Source organism: Manis pentadactyla, chromosome 7 (assembly GCF_030020395.1).
Source record: "Manis pentadactyla isolate mManPen7 chromosome 7, mManPen7.hap1, whole genome shotgun sequence".
NCBI classification, from domain to species: domain Eukaryota; kingdom Metazoa; phylum Chordata; class Mammalia; order Pholidota; family Manidae; genus Manis; species Manis pentadactyla.
Genome location: NC_080025.1, coordinates 60,426,004 through 60,444,781, shown reverse-complemented (window position 1 = coordinate 60,444,781; position 18,778 = coordinate 60,426,004). Strand labels below are relative to the sequence as shown.

General features: G+C 37.3%; 1 protein-coding gene across 1 annotated transcript in view; it reads right to left on the bottom strand.

Annotated features, from left to right (window-relative positions):
• FBXL13 (F-box and leucine rich repeat protein 13) overlaps positions 1-18,778 on the bottom strand; it is a 234,634-nt gene that overhangs the window by 165,720 nt on the left and 50,136 nt on the right. Inside the window, 1 exon segment of the mRNA XM_057504965.1 lies at positions 9,963-9,973. Coding sequence (XP_057360948.1) covers positions 9,963-9,973 — 11 coding nt within the window.

The following is an 18,778-nucleotide window of genomic DNA, read 5'->3' as shown; positions in this document are numbered from 1 at the left end:
TATTTGATAAAGGAGCCATGGACATACAATGGCGAATGACAGTCTCTTCAACAGATGGTGCTGGCAAAACTGGACAGCTACATGTAGGAGAATGAAACTGGACCATCGTCTAACCCCATATACAAAAGTAAACTCAAAATGGATCAAAGACCTGAATGTAAGTCATGAAACCATTAAACTCTTGGAAGAAAACATAGGCACAAACCTCTTAGACATAAACATGAGTGACCTCTTCTTGAACATATCTCCCCAGGCAAGGAAAACAACAGCAAAAATGAACAAGTGGGACTATATTAAGCTGAAAAGCTTCTGTACAGCAAAAGACACCATCAATAGAACAAAAAGGAACCCTACAGTATGGGAGAATATCTTTGAAAATGACACATCCGATAAAGGCTTGACGTCCAGAATATATAAAGAGCTCACACGCCTCAACAAACAAAAAACAAATAACCCAATTAAAAAATGGGCAAAGGAACTGAACAGACGGTTCTCCAAAAAAGAAATACAGATGGCCAACAGACACATGAAAAGATGCTCCACATCGCTAATTATCAGAGAAATGCAAATTAAAACTACAATGAGGTATCACCTCACACCAGTAAGGATGGCTGCCATCCAAAAGACAAACAACAACAAATGTTGGCGAGGCTGTGGAGAAAGGGGAACCCTCCTACACTGCTGGTGGGAATGTAAACTTGTTCAACCATTGTGGAAAGCAGTATGGAGGTACATCAAAATGCTCAAAACAGACTTACCATTTGACCCAGGAATTGCACTCCTAGGAATTTACCCTAAGAATGCAGCAATCAAGTATGAGAAAGATCAGTGCACCCCTATGTTTATCGCAGCACTATTTACAATAGCCAAGAATTGGAAGCAACCTAAATGTCCATCGATAGATGAATGGATAAAGAAGATGTGGTACATATACACAAAGGAATAATACTCAGCCATAAGAAAAGGGCAAATCCAACCATTTGCAGCAACATGGATGGAGCTGGAGGGTATTTTGCTCAGTGAAACAAGCCAAGCAGAGAAAGAGAAATACCAAATGATTTCACTTATCTGTGGAATATAAGAACAAAGGAAAAACTGAAGGAACAAAACAGCAGCAGAATCACAGAACTCAAGAATGGACTAACAGGTACCAAAGGGAAAGGGACTGGGGAGGATGGGTGGGTAGGGAGGGATAAGGGGGGGAGAAGTAGGGGGGTATTAAGATTAGCATCCATAGCGGGGTGGGAGAAAGGGGAGGGCTGTACAACACAGAGAAGACAAGTAGTGATTCTACAACAGGTTGCTACGCTGATGGACAGTGACTGTAAAGGAGTATATAGGGGGGACCTGGTATAGGGGAGAGCCTAGTAAACAAAGTATTCGTCTTGTAAGTGTAGATTAATGATTAAAAAAAAAAATGCAGTTCCTATGTGGTGACCTCTAATGAGTTCTACACAATGATATAAAGGACATATAAAAGTGTAGGCAAAGGGTCTGTTTGTGTTTATACAGAGGATCAAAGCCTAATTTGGCTACCCCGAAAATGAACTAAGATACGATATGAAAAAGAACTTCCAACATCAGCACTCTCGGGAAGACTCATGACAGAAGATGATCAGAAAAAAAAAAAAAAAACTTCAACAAAGATCCACACACTGTCACAGGTGTAGATGCACTCATCCCACCAGTTCCTGGACTTGCCATGGGAAAGATGAAGGAGATATCTAGGCTGGCCTGTGCATGCAGTAAAACAAAAATTGGACTGGATCTATACTGTTGGAACTCAACCAAGAATTAGGAGAAGTGCAAATTGTAGCACTCCAAAATCTTACAACCACAGACTATTTATCGTTAAAAGAACATATGGGATATGAACAGTCCCCAGGAATGGGGTGTTCTAGTTTATCTGAATTCTCTCAGACTGTTTAAGTTCAGTCGGACAATATCCACCATATCATAGATAAGTTTTCACAAATGCCTAAGGTGCCTAACTGGTTTTCTTGGTTTCACTGGAGATGGCTGGTAATTACAGGTATGCTTTGGTTAGGTAACTATATTCCTATTATGTTAATGTGTGTGCACAATTTAATTAGTCGTTTAAAACCTATCCATGCTGAAGTTACTCTACAAGAAGATATGTCAAAGAAATAATCAATCTTCCCATGTTTTCTTCCGCCTGCTACTTCTATAGCTTTTCTTCTTCCTACCTAATCACAACCTTTAAATAGAACTCGTGCCACATGTCGAATTTACCGAGTATCATAATTCTTCCAAGTGGTAAAGACACCTCAAGACAAATGCTGGGCATAGAAGCCACAGGGCATAAATATGCAAAGAAGTAAAAAGCTAACCTTTTCAAACGATAAGGCTTCTCTCTCACTTACCAACTTCACATTTCCCTGTATGGCCCCGGAAGATGACTGGTTAGCCAGAGACGGGTAAGATTCCTCAAGGGAGGAACAACCTAAGACAGGCACAGTCGCAGGGGGCCATCTGGTGAGAAAATGGGGAGCAGCAGAGGTGAGGCTTAGAACCTCCCCCCTCATGTTCTGAGAGAAATCTTCTGCATATGTGGATGTTTTATTGCCCTTGTCTAGCTTGGATTAACACATAGTCTACAGGCACACACCTGATCATCTACATTTGCTCTCTTACAACACTAAACTCTGTTTTCTACCTTTATCTCGTATCTACCTACCACTTCAGCATTTTTAAAAAATAATAATAATAGAGAAATGTGGTATCCACATATAAATCAGGTTTAAAAATCAAATGAGTATTCATATTTGAACTGACTGTTTATAGTTCATAATGCATTAACAAAACCGAAAGCTTCTGTGATGACTGCCCTTGCACTGTTCACCATGTAACTTATTCACTATGTAAGAATTTGTTCGTTATGCATCAGAAGATTGGAGACTGACGAAAAATGGGCTTGGGGTGGATTAATGATTGTGCATTGAGTATTGACCCCCCTATACAGAGATTTGTTGTGTTTAACAACTATTTGATCAATAAATATGAGAGATGCCCTCACAATATATATATATATATATATATATATATATATATAAACACACTTCCAATTGTAAAATAAATAAGTAACCGGGATGTAATGTATAGCATAAGGAATATAGTCAAAATATTGTAACAACTTGGTATGGTGATACCTGGTACCTAGAAATATCATGTATATAAATGTTGAGTCGCTGTGTTGTACACCTGAAACTAATGTAATGCAATGCTGTTGTCAACTACCCTTCAATAAAAAAAAAAAAAAAAAACGTAAAAAAAAAAAAAAAAAAAGACATTTGTACTGAGAATTACACTTCCAGATAAATAAAATATTTTTAAATAGAGAATAAAATATCAAAAAACTTAAAGCAAGGCAATATTTTTAAGCTATCTTGAATGTCAGACCCAAATATCACCTACCTATTTGTTTTTAAGATACATCGTTATGTCTTTACATTTCCCTATTTGGCCCCAGAAGATGACTGGTTAGCCAGAGACGGGTAAGATTCCTCAAGGGAGGAACAACCTAAGACAGGCACAGTTGCAGGGGGGCCATCAGGTGAGAAATTGGGGATCAACAGAGGTGAGGCTTAGAACCTCACCCCCCCTGTTTTGAGAGAAATCTTCTGCATCCGTGGATGTTTTATTGCCCTTGTCTAGCTTGGATTAACACATAGTCTACAGGCACACACCTGATCATCTACATTTGCTCTCTTACAACACTAAACTATGTTTTCTACCTTTATCTTGCATCTACCTACCACTTCAGCATTTTATTAAAAATAATAATAATAATAATAATAATAATAATAAGGGAGAAATGTGGGATTCACATATAAATCAAGTATAAAAATCAAACAAATATTCATATTTGACCTGATTGTTTATAGTTCATAATGCATGATCAAAACCGAAAGTTTCTGTGATGACTGCCCTTGTACGGTTCACCATGTAAGAACTTATTCACTATGTAAGAATTTGTTCACCATGTAAGAACTTGTTTGTTATGCTTCAGAAGATTGGAGACTGATGAGAATTAGGCTTGGGGTGGATTAATGATTGTGCATTGAGCATTGAGTCTCCTATACAGAATTTTATTGTTGTTAACAACCTTTCAATCAATAAATATGAGAGATGCCCTCTCAAAAAAAAAAAAGATATCGTTATGTAATATAAAGACTATATGATTATATGTTCAGAATTTGACTTAGTTATTTTCATTATTTGTGCCCTTCTGTATTCTCTATAAAAGTTGCAATTTACTGTTGCCTATTTCCTCTCCATCCCAAACCTAGTGGGCTTTGTGCCTAGGCATCAGGAAAAGTCTTTATGTTGAAGCAGGTAAAAAAAAAACCTAGAGGAGGTTATAGGTGTAAAAGCCTACATTTTAAAAGAAGACAACAGGATGCCCACTCTCACCACTTTAATCAACATAGTTCTGGAAGCCCTAGCCACAGCAATTGGACAAGAAAAGAAATAGAAGGCATCCATATTGGCAAAGAAGCAAAACTGTCACTGTTTGCAGATGACATGATACTGTATATCAAAAACCCTAAAGACTCCACAAGAAAAACTATTTGAATTAATAAATGAATTCAGTAAAGTTGCAGGATACAAAATTAATATACCAAAATCTGTTGTGTTTTTATATACTAATAACAAACTAGCAAAAAAAGAATTAAGAAAACATCACATTTAAAATGTCATCAAAAAGAATAAAACACATAGGAATAAATATAACCAAGGAGGCAAAAGACCCATCCTCTGGAAACTATAAGGTACTGATGAAAGAAATGGAAGACAACACAAATAAATGGAAATATATTCTCTACTTATGGATTGGAAGAATTAATTTTGTTAAAATGTCCATACTACCCAAGCAACCCAATGCAATCCCTATCAAACACCAAGAGTCACAGAACCAGAGCAAATAATCTTAAAATTTGTATGGAACCCCAAAAGACCCTGAATAGCCAAAGCAATCTTAAGAAACAACAAAACTGGAGGTATCACAATCCCAGATTTGAAATTATAACACAAAGGTATAGTAATCAAAACTATATCGTACTGGCATAAAAACAGATCGATGGAACAGAGAACCCAGAAATAAACCCATGCTTCTATGGACACTTAATATATGACAAAGGAGGCAAGGATATACAATGGGGAAAAGACAGTGTCTTCAATAAATGATTGGGAAAACTGGACCACTTTCTTATGCCATATACAAAAATAAACTCAAAATGGAATAAATACCAAAATGTAAGATCTGAAACCATAAAAGCCCTGAAAGAAACATCAGCAGTAAACACTTGATCATTTCATTTGTCTTAGCCATACTTTTTTTCAATCTGTTTCCTCAGGCAAGGGCAGCAAAAGCAAAAATAAACAATTGGGATGATATCAAACTAAAAATCTTCTACACAGTGAAGGAAACCAAAATGAAAAGGCAGCCTTTCTGAATGGGAGAATGCATTTGCCAATGATATACCTGTTAATATCCAAAATATATAAAGAACTCATACAACTCTACACCAAAACCAAAATAAAAAATCCAACTAAAAATTTAGGCAGAGGATCTGAATAGATATATTTCCAAAGAAGACATACAGATGGTCAATAGACACATGAAAAGGTGCTCAGCATCACCAGTCATCAGGGAAATGCAAACCAAAATCATAATCACCTCACATTAGTGAGAATGGGAAATTAAAAAAGATAAGAAATAACAAACGTTGGGGAGGATGTGGAGAAATAAAGGGAATCCTTGAGCACTGCTGGTGAGAATGTAAATTGCTGCAACTACTCTGGAAAACAGTAGGTTCCTCAAAAAATTAAAAATAGAATACCATATGATACAGTAATTTTACTTCTGGATATTTCCCCAAAGAAAATGAAAACACTAATTCAATACACATGCCACACTCACACCTATGTTTATTGCAGCAGTATTTTCAATAGCCAAGATAATGGAAGCAACCTAAGTGTCCATGGGTAGTTGAATGAATAAAAAGGATATGGTACATATATACAATGGAATCTTACTCAGTTATAAAAAAGAATGAAATCTTGCCATTCATGACAACATGGATAGACTAGTATATTATGCTAAGTGAAATAAGAGAAAGAAAAATACCATAAACAAAACAGAAATAGACTGTTTCATTTAGCATGTTTTCAGAGCATGTTTACAGAGAGAACACATTTGTAGTTGCCAGAAGGGAGAGGGGTGCAGGGATGGAAGAAATGGGTCAAGGAGATTAAGAGGTACAAACTTCCAGTTATAAAATAAATAAATCACAGGGATGAAAAATACAGCATAGAGAATACACTAAAGAAGAAAAAGACCTCAAATCAATAACTAATCTTCCACCTTAAGAAGCTAGAAGAAGAAGAGTAAGTGAAACCCATAGCAAGCAGAGTAATAAATATGGGAGTAGAGATAAAATAGAAAAACAATAGAAACAATGAAATTTAAAATTGGTGTTTGAACACCTGTGTTCATAGCAGTTTTGTTCACAGTAGCCAAAGAGTGGGAGCCACTAAAAGTGTTCATTAATGGGTGAATAAACAAAATTGGTATATACATCGAATGGGGAATTATTCATGTTTAAAAAGGAAGGGAATTCTCTACGTGATAACACATGGATAAACCTTGAAAACATGCTAAATGAAACAAGCTTGTCACAAAAGGGCAAAGATTGTATGATTCCATGTATAAAAGGTAGTTAAATCCATAGAAATAGAAAGCAGAATAGTGGTTTCCAGAGCTGGGGGGAGAGAGAAGAAGGGAGTTAGTGTTTAATGGTTCAGAGTTTCAGTTTTGCAATGAAAAATTCTGGAGGTGGACAGTGGTGATGACAAAGACCTAACAAGAAAGGAAAACTAAAGAATGTACTTAATGCTACAGAACTGTACACTTAACATTGGTTAAAATGGTAATTTTTCAGTTATGTTTATTTCACTGCAATAAACTAAAAAGTTGGTTATTTGAAATGATCAAAAAGATTGACAAACCTGTAGCTAGACTGACCAAAAAAAAACAAGAGGGAAGACTAAATTTCTAAAATCAAAAATGAAAATAAATATGTTACTATCTGCTTTACAGGAATAAAAAGGATTGTAAGAGAATATCATCAGTCAAAAACACTTCCCAATGAAGAAAATCCTAGGACCAAATGGTTTCACCGACAAACTCTATCAAATGCTTAAGGAATAATGAACAGCAGTCCTTCTCAAACTCTCCCAAGAAATAAGAAGAGAAAACACCCTCTATTCATTCTATGAAGCCAGTATAATCCTAATAATGAAGCCAGACAAAAGACCTAACAAGAAAGGAAAACTAAAGACCAATATTCCTTTAAAATACAGATGCAAATATTCTCAACAAAATATTAGCAAACAGAATACAGCAGCATATTGAAGGGATGATACACCATGAACACATGAGATTGACCCCAGGTATGCAAGGGCAGTTCAACATAAAAAAATCAATCAATGTAATAACACTATTTAAGAGAATGAATAAAACAATTTTGGTTGATGAAGAAAAAGCATTTGACAAAATTCAGCACCCTTTTATGATAAAAGCACTTAACAAATTAGGGAAACTTCATCAACCCAATAAAGGGCTGCTGTGAAAAACCTACAAGTAACATTTTAGTTAATAGTGAATGGCTGGAAACGTTCTTCCCAAGATCAGGAACAAGACCAGGATGTCTGCTCACATCATTTTATTCATCATGGCATTGGAAGTTCTGACCTAGACAACTAGGTAAGAAAAAGAAAAGGCAGAATAAATATGTTTCTTCTTGAGTGGTGAAAAGTCTTGGCATTAGTGACGTTGGTTGTACAACATTATGAATATACTAAAAACCACTGACAGTTACTCTCTCAATGGTTAAAATTGTAAACTATATGTTATGTGGATTTAATCTCAATTAATAAATAAATTAAGAGCTTCTAGAGACAAATATCTTGCCATTTCTCATAAATTCACTCCACTGTTCAACCCCCTATAATGAAAATCTTAGATCAAACCGAAACCTTGAATGTTGCATCTTGAGTCCATTTTCTTTCTTCAGAAAACATAGATTATTTAATAGCACATTATCTACGTACATTGTGTGTATACATATACATGTACATAGAAAGAGGAGAGACAGAGAGGATTCAGGTGGCTAACACATTAAGCTTTACAATTATTTTGTTAACTTTATTACTATAAAAGTAATAAATTGGTTCAAAATGGCAGACTAAGCATGTTTCAGCTTTTTTCTCCCATCCAAATGCCAAGAAATGAATTTTTTTCCAGAAATCTGTAATATCCCTTAAAACAAAGCAGAAATTGTTTCGATGGATCAGAAATTAATAGTTCCTAAAGATCCGATCCGAACAGACATGATCAGATTGAGGAATGTGCAGAATGTGGCTGCTCTAAAAGAGGGAGTAGCATTATATCCCTAGATAGAGCTTGTCCCAAAAATTAAAAGATGTAATAATATGAACACTAATTTCATTAAAAATATGAGAAAAGGAGTCAAGAACAAGACAAAATGGCTACATATCACTGATACTGAAAAGAAGAAATAAAGAGTAGGAATGGATGAAAATATAACAATATTTCCAGATGACATGACAGTCTACCTAGAAGACCCTAGAGAATCAACTGACAAGCTGTTAAAACCAAGATGGTTTAATATGTGATCAAATATAATACTACTACATAAAAAACTATAGCTTTCTTCAGCACCAACAATATGCAATCAGAATTATTCCATTTTGTATATTTTCTTTTTTCAATTAAAAAAAATTACAGATACAGTTGAAACTCTTTGCAAACCTATCTCCAATTTCATTCAACTCTCTCCACCTCAGAGGTAACCACTATCTTGCATTTGGAGTTATTCATGCTTTTTACATTTTGCTCTATATGCGTATATCCTTAAATATATATTATTGAATTATTTCAAAATATAAAGTAAATCATAAAATTATTATTTTACACATTGAAAAATTATATGTAAATGGTGTTAGATTATCTATATCATTCTGCAACTTGCTTTTACTCATTAATATCTTTAGAGTCATCCATGTTGATATTTACATAAATTTATGACTTTCTTTCTCATCAGAAATCGGTATGAATATATACTTTCTGAAATATATTTTTTCTTGTTTCCAGAAATATATGTGGAAACTAAAAATGCACATCAAAGGACATATGGGTTAATGCAATTAACCAAATGTATCCTTTCCCAAATTCATCTGTTGAAATCCTAACCTCAGTGTGATAGTATTGGCAGGTGGGGCCGTTGGGATGTAATTAAGGGAGATCTCGTGAGTAGGATTAGTGCCCTGAGACAGGAGATCCCAGAGACCGCTCTCTCCCCTTTCTGCCATATGAGGATACAATGAGAAGATGCCAGTCTGCAACCCGGAAGAGGGCCTCACTAGAACTTGATTATACTGGCACCCTGATTTTGAACTTTCAGCCTCCAGAACTGTGAAAAGTAAGTTTTTGTTGTTTATAAGCCACCCAACCTATGGAACTTTGTTATAACAACTCAAACTGATTAAGATAGTTAAAGACAAATATCACAATGAAAGTACAAAGCAACGTGGAAAAACAGGAAATAACTTCAATTTCCATCAATAGGAAAAAAGTTAAACAAATTATGGTATATCCATAGTATGAAAAATTATTCTAAGTATTTCAAAATAATTAAATTGTTCTTTATATACTGACATGGAAATATTTCCAGGACATAAAATATGAAACAATATGATCCCTTTCATATTAAAAATTAATTGTAGGAGGGGGCGGAAGATGGCGGCGTGAGTAGAGCAGCGGAAATCTCCTCCCAAAACAACATATATCTATGAAAATATAACAAAGACAACCCTTCCTAGAATAAAGACCAGAGGACACAGGACAATATCCAGACCACATCCGCACCTGAGAGAACCCAGCGCCTCGCGAAGGGGGTAAGATACAAGCCCCGGCCCCGCGGGAGCCGAGCGCCCCTCCCCCCAGTTCCCGGCGGGAGAGGAGCGGGCAGAGCGGGAGGGAGACGGAGCCCAGGACTGCCGAGCACCCAGCCCCAGCCATCCGGGCCAGACTGCAGGGCCCTCGATACTGGGAAAACAGGGCAGCAAGAACAGTGAGCAGGCACTGGAGGCTGGGCGACAGAGGACATAAGAAAAGCGCGCGACCTTTTTTTTTTTTTTTGCTTTTTTGCTGCTTTGTTTTGGCGAGCGCTTTTTGGAAGTCTTAAAGGGACAGGGACCCCAATATTAGGGAAACAGGGCAGAAAGACCGGTGAGCAGAGGCCTGAGGCTGGCACCGGAGAATAAAGAAAAACGAATGACCACCTTTTTTTTTTAATTAAAAAAAATTTTTTTTTTTTTAATTAAAAAAATTTTTTTTCTTGTTTTTTTTGGTGGTCGTTGTTTTGTTTTGGCGGGTGCTTTTTGGAAGTCTTAAAGGGGCAGGGCGGGTCACTTAATCCAGAGGTAGGGAACCCGGGATCTCAGGGCACCCTAACCCCTGGGCTGCAGGGAGCAGGGAGGCCCCTTACGGAGATAAATAGCCTCCCAGCAGCTCCTGCTCCAACGCGACTCCACCATTTTGGAGTAGCTGCCCGAGCCAGGCCACGCCCACAGCAACAGCGGAGATTAACTCCATAGCAGCCGGGCAGGAAGCAGAAACCCTGTCTGCGCGCAGCTGCGCAGCACAAGCCACTAGAGGCCGCTGTTCTCCCAGGAGAGGAGGGCCACAAACCAACAAGAAAGGAAGTCCTTCCAGCCGTCACTCGTCCCAGTTCTGCAGACTATTCCTATCACCATGAAAAGGCAAAGCTACAGGCAGACAAAGATCACAGAGACAACACCAGAGAAGGAGACAGACCTAACCAGTCTTCCTGACAAAGAATTCAAAATAAGAATCATAAACATGCTGACAGAGATGCAGAGAAATACGCAAGAGAAATGGGATGAAGTCCGGAGGGAGATCACAGATGCCAGAAAGGAGATCGCAGAAATGAAACAAACTCTGGAAGGGTTTATAAGCAGAATGGATAGAATGCAAGAGGCCATTGATGGAATTGAAATCAGAGAACAGGAACGCATAGAAGCTGACATAGAGAGAGACAAAAGGATCTCCAGGAATGAAACAATATTAAGAGAACTGTGTGACCAATCTAAAAGGAGCAATATCCGTATTATAGGGGTCCCAGAAGAAGAAGAGAGAGGCAAAGAGATGGAAAGTATCTTAGAAGAAATAATTGCTGAAAACTTCCCCACACTGGGGGAGGAAGTAATCAAACAGACCACGGAAATACACAGAACCCCCAACAGAAAGGATCCAAGAAGGGCAACACCAAGACACATAATAATTAAAATGGCAAAGATCAAGGACAAGGAAAGAGTGTTAAAGGCAGCTAGAGAGAAAAAGGTCACCTATAAAGGGAAACCCATCAGGCTAACGTCAGATTTCTCAACAGAAACCCTACAGGCCAGAAGAGAATGGCATGATATATTTAATACAATGAAACAGAAGGGCCTTGAACCAAGGATACTGTATCCAGCACGACTATCATTCAAATATGACGGTGGGATTAAACAATTCCCAGACAAACAAAAGCTGAGGGAATTTGCTTTCCACAAACCACCTCTACAGAACATCTTACAGGGACTGCTCTAGATGGGAGCACTCCTAAAAAGAGCACAGCACAAAACACCCAACATATGAAGAATCGAGGAGGAGGAACAAGAAGGGAGAGAAGAAAAGAATCTCCAGACAGTGTATATAACAGCTCAATAAGCGAGCTAAGTTAGGCAGTAAGATACTAAACAGGCTAACCTTGAACCTTTGGTAACCACGAATTTAAAGCCTGCAATGGCAATAAGTACATATCTTTCAATAGTCACCCTAAATGTTAATGGGTTGAATGCACCAATCAAAAGACACAGAGTAACAGAATGGATAAAAAAGCAAGACCCATCTATATGCTGCTTACAAGAAACTCACCTCAAACCCAAAGACATGTACAGACTAAAAGTCAAGGGATGGAAAAACATATTTCAAGCAAACAACAGTGAGAAGAAAGCAGGGGTTGCAGTACTAATATCAGACAAAATAGACTTCAAAACAAAGAAAGTAACAAGAGATAAAGAAGGACACTACATAATGATAAAGGGCTCAGTCAAACAAGAGGATATAACCATTCTAAATATATATGCACCCAACACAGGAGCACCAGCATATGTGAAACAAATACTAACAGAACTACAGGGGGAAATAGACTGCAATGCATTCATTCTAGGAGACTTCAACACACCACTCACCCCAAAGGATAGATCCACTGGGCAGAAAATAAGTAAGGACACGGAAGCACTGAACAACACAGTAGAGCAGATGGACCTAATAGACATCTATAGAACTCTACATCCAAAAGCAGCGGGATATACATTCTTCTCAAGTGCACATGGAACATTCTCCAGAATAGACCACATACTAGGCCACAAAAAGAGCCTGAGAAAATTCCAAAAGATTGAAATCCTACCAACCAACTTTTCAGACCACAAAGGCATAAAACTAGAAATAAACTGTACAAAGAAAGCAAAGAGGCTCACGAACACATGGAGGCTTAACAACACGCTCCTAAATAATCAATGGATCAATGACCAAATCAAAATGGAAATCCAGCAATATATGGAAACAAATGACAACAACAACACTAAGCCCCAACTTCTGTGGGACACAGCAAAAGCAGTCTTAAGAGGAAAGTATATAGCAATCCAAGCATATTTAAAAAAGGAAGAGCAATCCCAAATGAATGGTCTAATGTCACAATTATCGAAATTGGAAAAAGAAGAACAGATGAGGCCTAAGGTCAGCAGAAGGAGGGACATAATAAAGATCAGAGAAGAAATAAATAAAATTGAGAAGAATAAAACAATAGCAAAAATCAATGAAACCAAGAGCTGGTTCTTCGAGAAAATAAACAAAATAGATAAGCCTCTAGCCAGACTTATTAAGAAGAAAAGAGAATCAACACAAATCAACAGTATCAGAAACGAGAAAGGAAAAATCACGACGGACCCCACGGAAATGCAAAGAATTATTGGAGAATACTATGAAAACCTATATGCTAACAAGCTGGGAAACCTAGGAGAAATGGACAACTTCCTAGAAAAATATAACCTTCCAAGATTCACCCAGGAAGAAACAGAAAATCTAAACAGACCAATTACCAGCAACGAAATTGAAGAGGTAATCAAAAAACTACCAAAGAACAAAATCCCCGGGCCAGATGGATTTACCTCGGAATTTTATCAGACATACAGGGAAGACATAATACCCATTCTCCTTAAAGTTTTCCAAAAAATAGAGGAGGAGGGGATACTCCCAAACTCATTCTATGAAGCTAACATCACCCTAATACCAAAACCAGGCAAAGACCCCACCAAAAAAGAAAACTACAGACCAATATCCCTGATGAACGTAGATGCAAAAATACTCAACAAAATATTAGCAAACCGAATTCAAAAATACATAAAAAGGATCATACACCATGACCAAGTGGGATTCATTCCAGGGATGCAAGGATGGTACAACATTCGAAAGTCCATCAACATCATCCACCACATCAACAAAAAGAAAGACAAAAACCACATGATCATCTCCATAGATGCTGAAAAAGCATTTGACAAAGTTCAACATCCATTCATGTTAAAAACTCTCAGCAAAATGGGAATAGAGGGCAAGTACCTCAACATAATAAAGGCCATCTATGATAAACCCACAGCCAACATTATATTGAACAGCGAGAAGCTGAAAGCATTTCCTCTGAGATCGGGAACTAGACAGGGATGCCCACTCTCTCCACTGTTATTTAACATAGTACTGGAGGTCCTAGCCACGGCAATCAGACAAAATAAAGAAATACAAGGAATCCAGATTGGTAAAGAAGAAGTTAAACTGTCACTATTTGCAGACGACATGATACTGTACATAAAAAACCCTAAAGACTCCACCCCAAAATTACTAGAACTGATATCGGAATACAGCAAAGTTGCAGGATACAAAATCAACACACAGAAATCTGTGGCTTTCCTATATACTAACAATGAACCAACAGAGAGAGAAATCAGGAAAACAACTCCATTCACAATTGCATCAAAAAAAATAAAATACCTAGGAATAAACCTAACCAAAGAAGTGAAAGACTTATACTCTGAAAACTACAAGTCACTCTTAAGAGAAATTAAAGGGGACACTAACAGATGGAAACTCATCCCATGCTCGTGGCTAGGAAGAATTAATATCGTTAAAATGGCCATCCTGCCCAAAGCAATATACAGATTTGATGCAATCCCTATGAAACTACCAGCAACATTCTTCAATGAACTGGAACAAATAATTCAAAAATTCATATGGAACCACCAAAGACCCCGAATAGCCAAAGCAATCCTGAGAAAGAAGAATAAAGTAGGGGGGATCTCACTCCCCAACTTCAAGCTCTACTATAAAGCCATAGTAATCAAGACAATTTGGTACTGGCACAAGAGCAGAGCCACAGATCAATGGAACAGACTAGAGAATCCAGACATTAACCCAGACATATATGGTCAATTAATATTTGATAAAGGAGCCATGGACATACAATGGCGAAATGACAGTCTCTTCAACAGGTGGTGCTGGAAAAACTGGACAGCTACATGTAGGAGAATGAAACTGGACCATTGTCTAACCCCATATACAAAAGTAAACTCAAAATGGATCAAAGACCTGAATGTAAGCCATGAAACCATTAAACTCTTGGAAGAAAACATAGGCAAAAACCTCTTAGACATAAACATGAGTGACCTCTTCTTGAACATATCTCCCCGGGCAAGGAAAACAACAGCAAAAATGAGTAAGTGGGACTATATTAAGCTGAAAAGCTTCTGTACAGCAAAAGACACCATCAATAGAACAAGAAGGATCCCTACAGTATGGGAGAATATATTTGAAAATGACACATCCGATAAAGGCTTGACGTCCAGAATATATAAGGAGCTCTCACGCCTCAACAAACAAAAAACAAATAACCCAATTAAAAAATGGGCAGAGGAACTGAACAGACAGTTCTCCAAAAAAGAAATACAGATGGCCAACAGACACATGAAAAGATGCTCCACATCGCTAATTATCAGAGAAATGCAAATTAAAACTACAATGAGGTATCACCTCACACCAGTAAGGATGGCTGCCATCCAAAAGACAAACAACAACAAATGTTGGCGAGGCTGTGGAGAAAGGGGAACCCTCCTACACTGCTGGTGGGAATGTAAGTTAGTTCAACCATTGTGGAAAGCAGTATGGAGGTACATCAAAATGCTCAAAACAGACTTACCATTTGACCCAGGAATTGCACTCCTAGGAATTTACCCTAAGAATGCAGCAATCAAGTTTGAGAAAGACAGATGCACCCCTATGTTTATCGCAGCACTATTTACAATAGCCAAGAATTGGAAGCAACCTAAATGTCCATCAATAGATGAATGGATAAAGAAGATGTGGTACATATACACAATGGAATACTACTCAGCTATAAGAAAAGGGCAAATCCAATCATTTGCAGCAACATGGATGGAGCTGGAGGGTATTATGCTCAGTGAAACAAGCCAAGCAGAGAAAGAGAAATACCAAATGATTTCACTTATCTGTGGAATATAAGAACAAAGGAAAAACTGAAGGAACAAAACAGCAGCAGAATCACAGAACTCAAGAATGGACTAACAGGTACCAAAGGGAAAGGGACTGGGGAGGATGGGTGGGTAGGGAGGGATAAGGGGGGGAGAAGTAGGGGGGTATTAAGATTAACATGCATGGGGGGGTAGGAGAAAAGGGAGGGCTGTACAACACAGAGAAGGCAAGTAGTGATTCTACAACATTTTGCTATGCTGACGGACAGTGACTGTAAAGGGGTTTATAGGGGAGACCTGGTATAGGGGAGAGCCTAGTAAACATAATATTCGTCATGTAAGTGTAGATTAGTGATAGCAAAAAAAAAAAAAAAAAAGGGCAGTTCCTGTGTGGTAACCTCCAACGAGTTCTACACAAGGGTATAAAGGGCATATAAAAGTGTAGGCAAAGGGTCTGTTTGTGTTTATACAGAGGATCAAAGCCTAATTGGGCTACCCCGAAAATGAACTAAGATACGATATGAAAAAGAACTTCCAACATCTGCACTCTCTGGAAGACTCATGCCAGAAGATGATCATCAAAAAACCCCAACAAAGATCCACGCACTGCTACAGCTGTAGATGCACTCATCCCACCAGTTCCTGGACTTGCCATGGGAGTGAGGAAGGAGATATCTAAGCTGGCCTGTGCATACAGTAAAACAACAAAATTGGACTGGATCTATACTGTTGGAACTCAACCAAGAATTTGGAGAAGTACAAATTGTAGCGCTCCAAAGTCTTACAACTAAAAACTATTTACTGTCAAAAGAACATATGGCATGTGAACAGTCCCCAGGAATGGGTTGTTTTAATTTGTCTGATTTCTCTCAGACTGTTCTAGTTCAGTTGGACAATATCCACCATATCATAGATAAGTTTTCACAAATGCCTAAGGTGCCTAACTGGTTTTCTTGGTTTCACTGCAGATGGCTGGTAATTACAGATATGCTTTGGTTATGTAACTATACTCCTATTATGTTAATGTGTGTGTGCAATTTAAGTAGTAGCTTAAAACCTATACATGCTGAAGTTACTCTACAAGAAGATATATCAAAGGAATAATCAATCTTCCCATGTTTTCTTCCGCCTGCTACTTCTATAGCTTTTCTTCTTCCTTCCTAATTACAACCCTTAAATAGAATTCGTGCCTCATATCAAATTTACCGAGTATCATAATTCTTCCAAGTGGTAAAGATACCTCAAGACAAATGCTGGGCATAGAAGCCACAGGGCATAAATATGCAAAGAAGTAAAAAGCTAACTTTTTCAAACAATAAGGCTTCTCTCTCACTTACCAACTTCACATTTCCCTGTATGGCCCCGGAAGATGACTGGTTAGCCAGAGACGGGTAAGATTCCTCAAGGGAGGAACAACCTAAGACAGGCACAGTCGCAGGGGGGCCATCAGGTGAGAAATTGGGGATCAACAGAGGTGAGGCTTAGAACCTCACCCCCCCGTTCTGAGAGAAATCTTTGCATACGTGGATGTTTTATTGCCCTGGTCTAGCTTGGATTAACACATAGTCTACAGGCACACACCTGATCATCTACATGTGCTCTCTTACAACACTAAACTATGTTTTCTACCTTTATCTTGTATCTACCTACCACTTCAGCATTTTATTAAAAATAATAATAATAAAGAGAGAAATGTGGTATCCACATACAAATCAAGTATAAAAACCAAATGAGTATTCATATTTGAACTGACTGTTTAGAGTTCATAATGCATGAGCAAAACCGAAAGTTTCTGTGATGACTGCCCTTGTACTGTTCACTATGTAACTTATTCATTATGTAAGAATTTGTTCTACATGTAAGAACTTGTTTGTTATGCCTCAGAAGATTGGAGACTGACAAAAATTAGGCTTGGGGTGGAATAATAATTGTGCATTGAGAATTGACTCCCCTATACAGAATTTTATTGTCGTTAACAACCATTTGATCAATAAATATGAGAGATGCCCTCACAAAAAAAAAAAAAAAAAAAGGACAGACTTCCAATGGTAAAATAAATAAGTAACCGGGATGTAAGGTATAGCATAAGGAATATAGTCAAGATATTGTAACAGCCTGGTAGGGTGATAGCTGGAACCTAGAATTATGTATATAAATGTTCTACCACTGTGTTGTACACTTGAAACTCATGTAATGTAATACTGTGTGTCAACTACCCTTCAATAAAAAATAATTATTAAAAAAAAAAAAAAATTAATTGTATATTTTAATCAATATATATATATATATATGTATTTTAGGAAAACAGAAAGTTGATAATACTGAGTATCTTTAAAATAAGTGAATAATTTTTGCTTTTACTGTCTATTAGAATTTTTAAAATTAGAATATATTCTTGTATTTTTTAGTAGATAAATTGCTGTTACATAGATAGACAAATGCTAGACAAAACAAAGTGGTCAATAAGAATGGACAAAGGACCAACTCCCAGGGCATACAGTCCAGTAAGAGCTGACTATACTATAAGTTTTTAATAAATTTTTATTTAAATATAGTTGATATACAATACTATATTGATTTCAGATGAACGATTTAGTGATTCAATGATTATATACATTTCTAAGTGCTCACTACAATAAGTGTAGTTCCCATCTGTCACTATATAAAGATATTATAATATTATTAGCTATATTCCCTATGCTGTACTTCTATCCCTGTGACTAATTTATTTTATAATTTGAAGTTTGTATCTCTTTAACCCCTTCACCTATTTTACCCATCGCCCACCCCCTCCCTTATGGCAACCATCAGTCTGTTCTCTGTGTCAATGAGTCTATTTCTGTTTTGTTTGTTTGTTCATTTATTTTGTTCTTTAGATTCCACATAAAAGTGAAGCCACATGGTATTTGTCTTTCTCTGACTGACTTATTTCACTTAATATAATACCCTCTAGGTCTATCCATGTTGTCAAAAATGGCAAGATTTTGTTCTTTTTTATGGCTGAGTAATATTCCATTTTGGCTTTAGTTGCTATTCTTATGACCTAAGACTGTGACTGAAGTTTCCACTT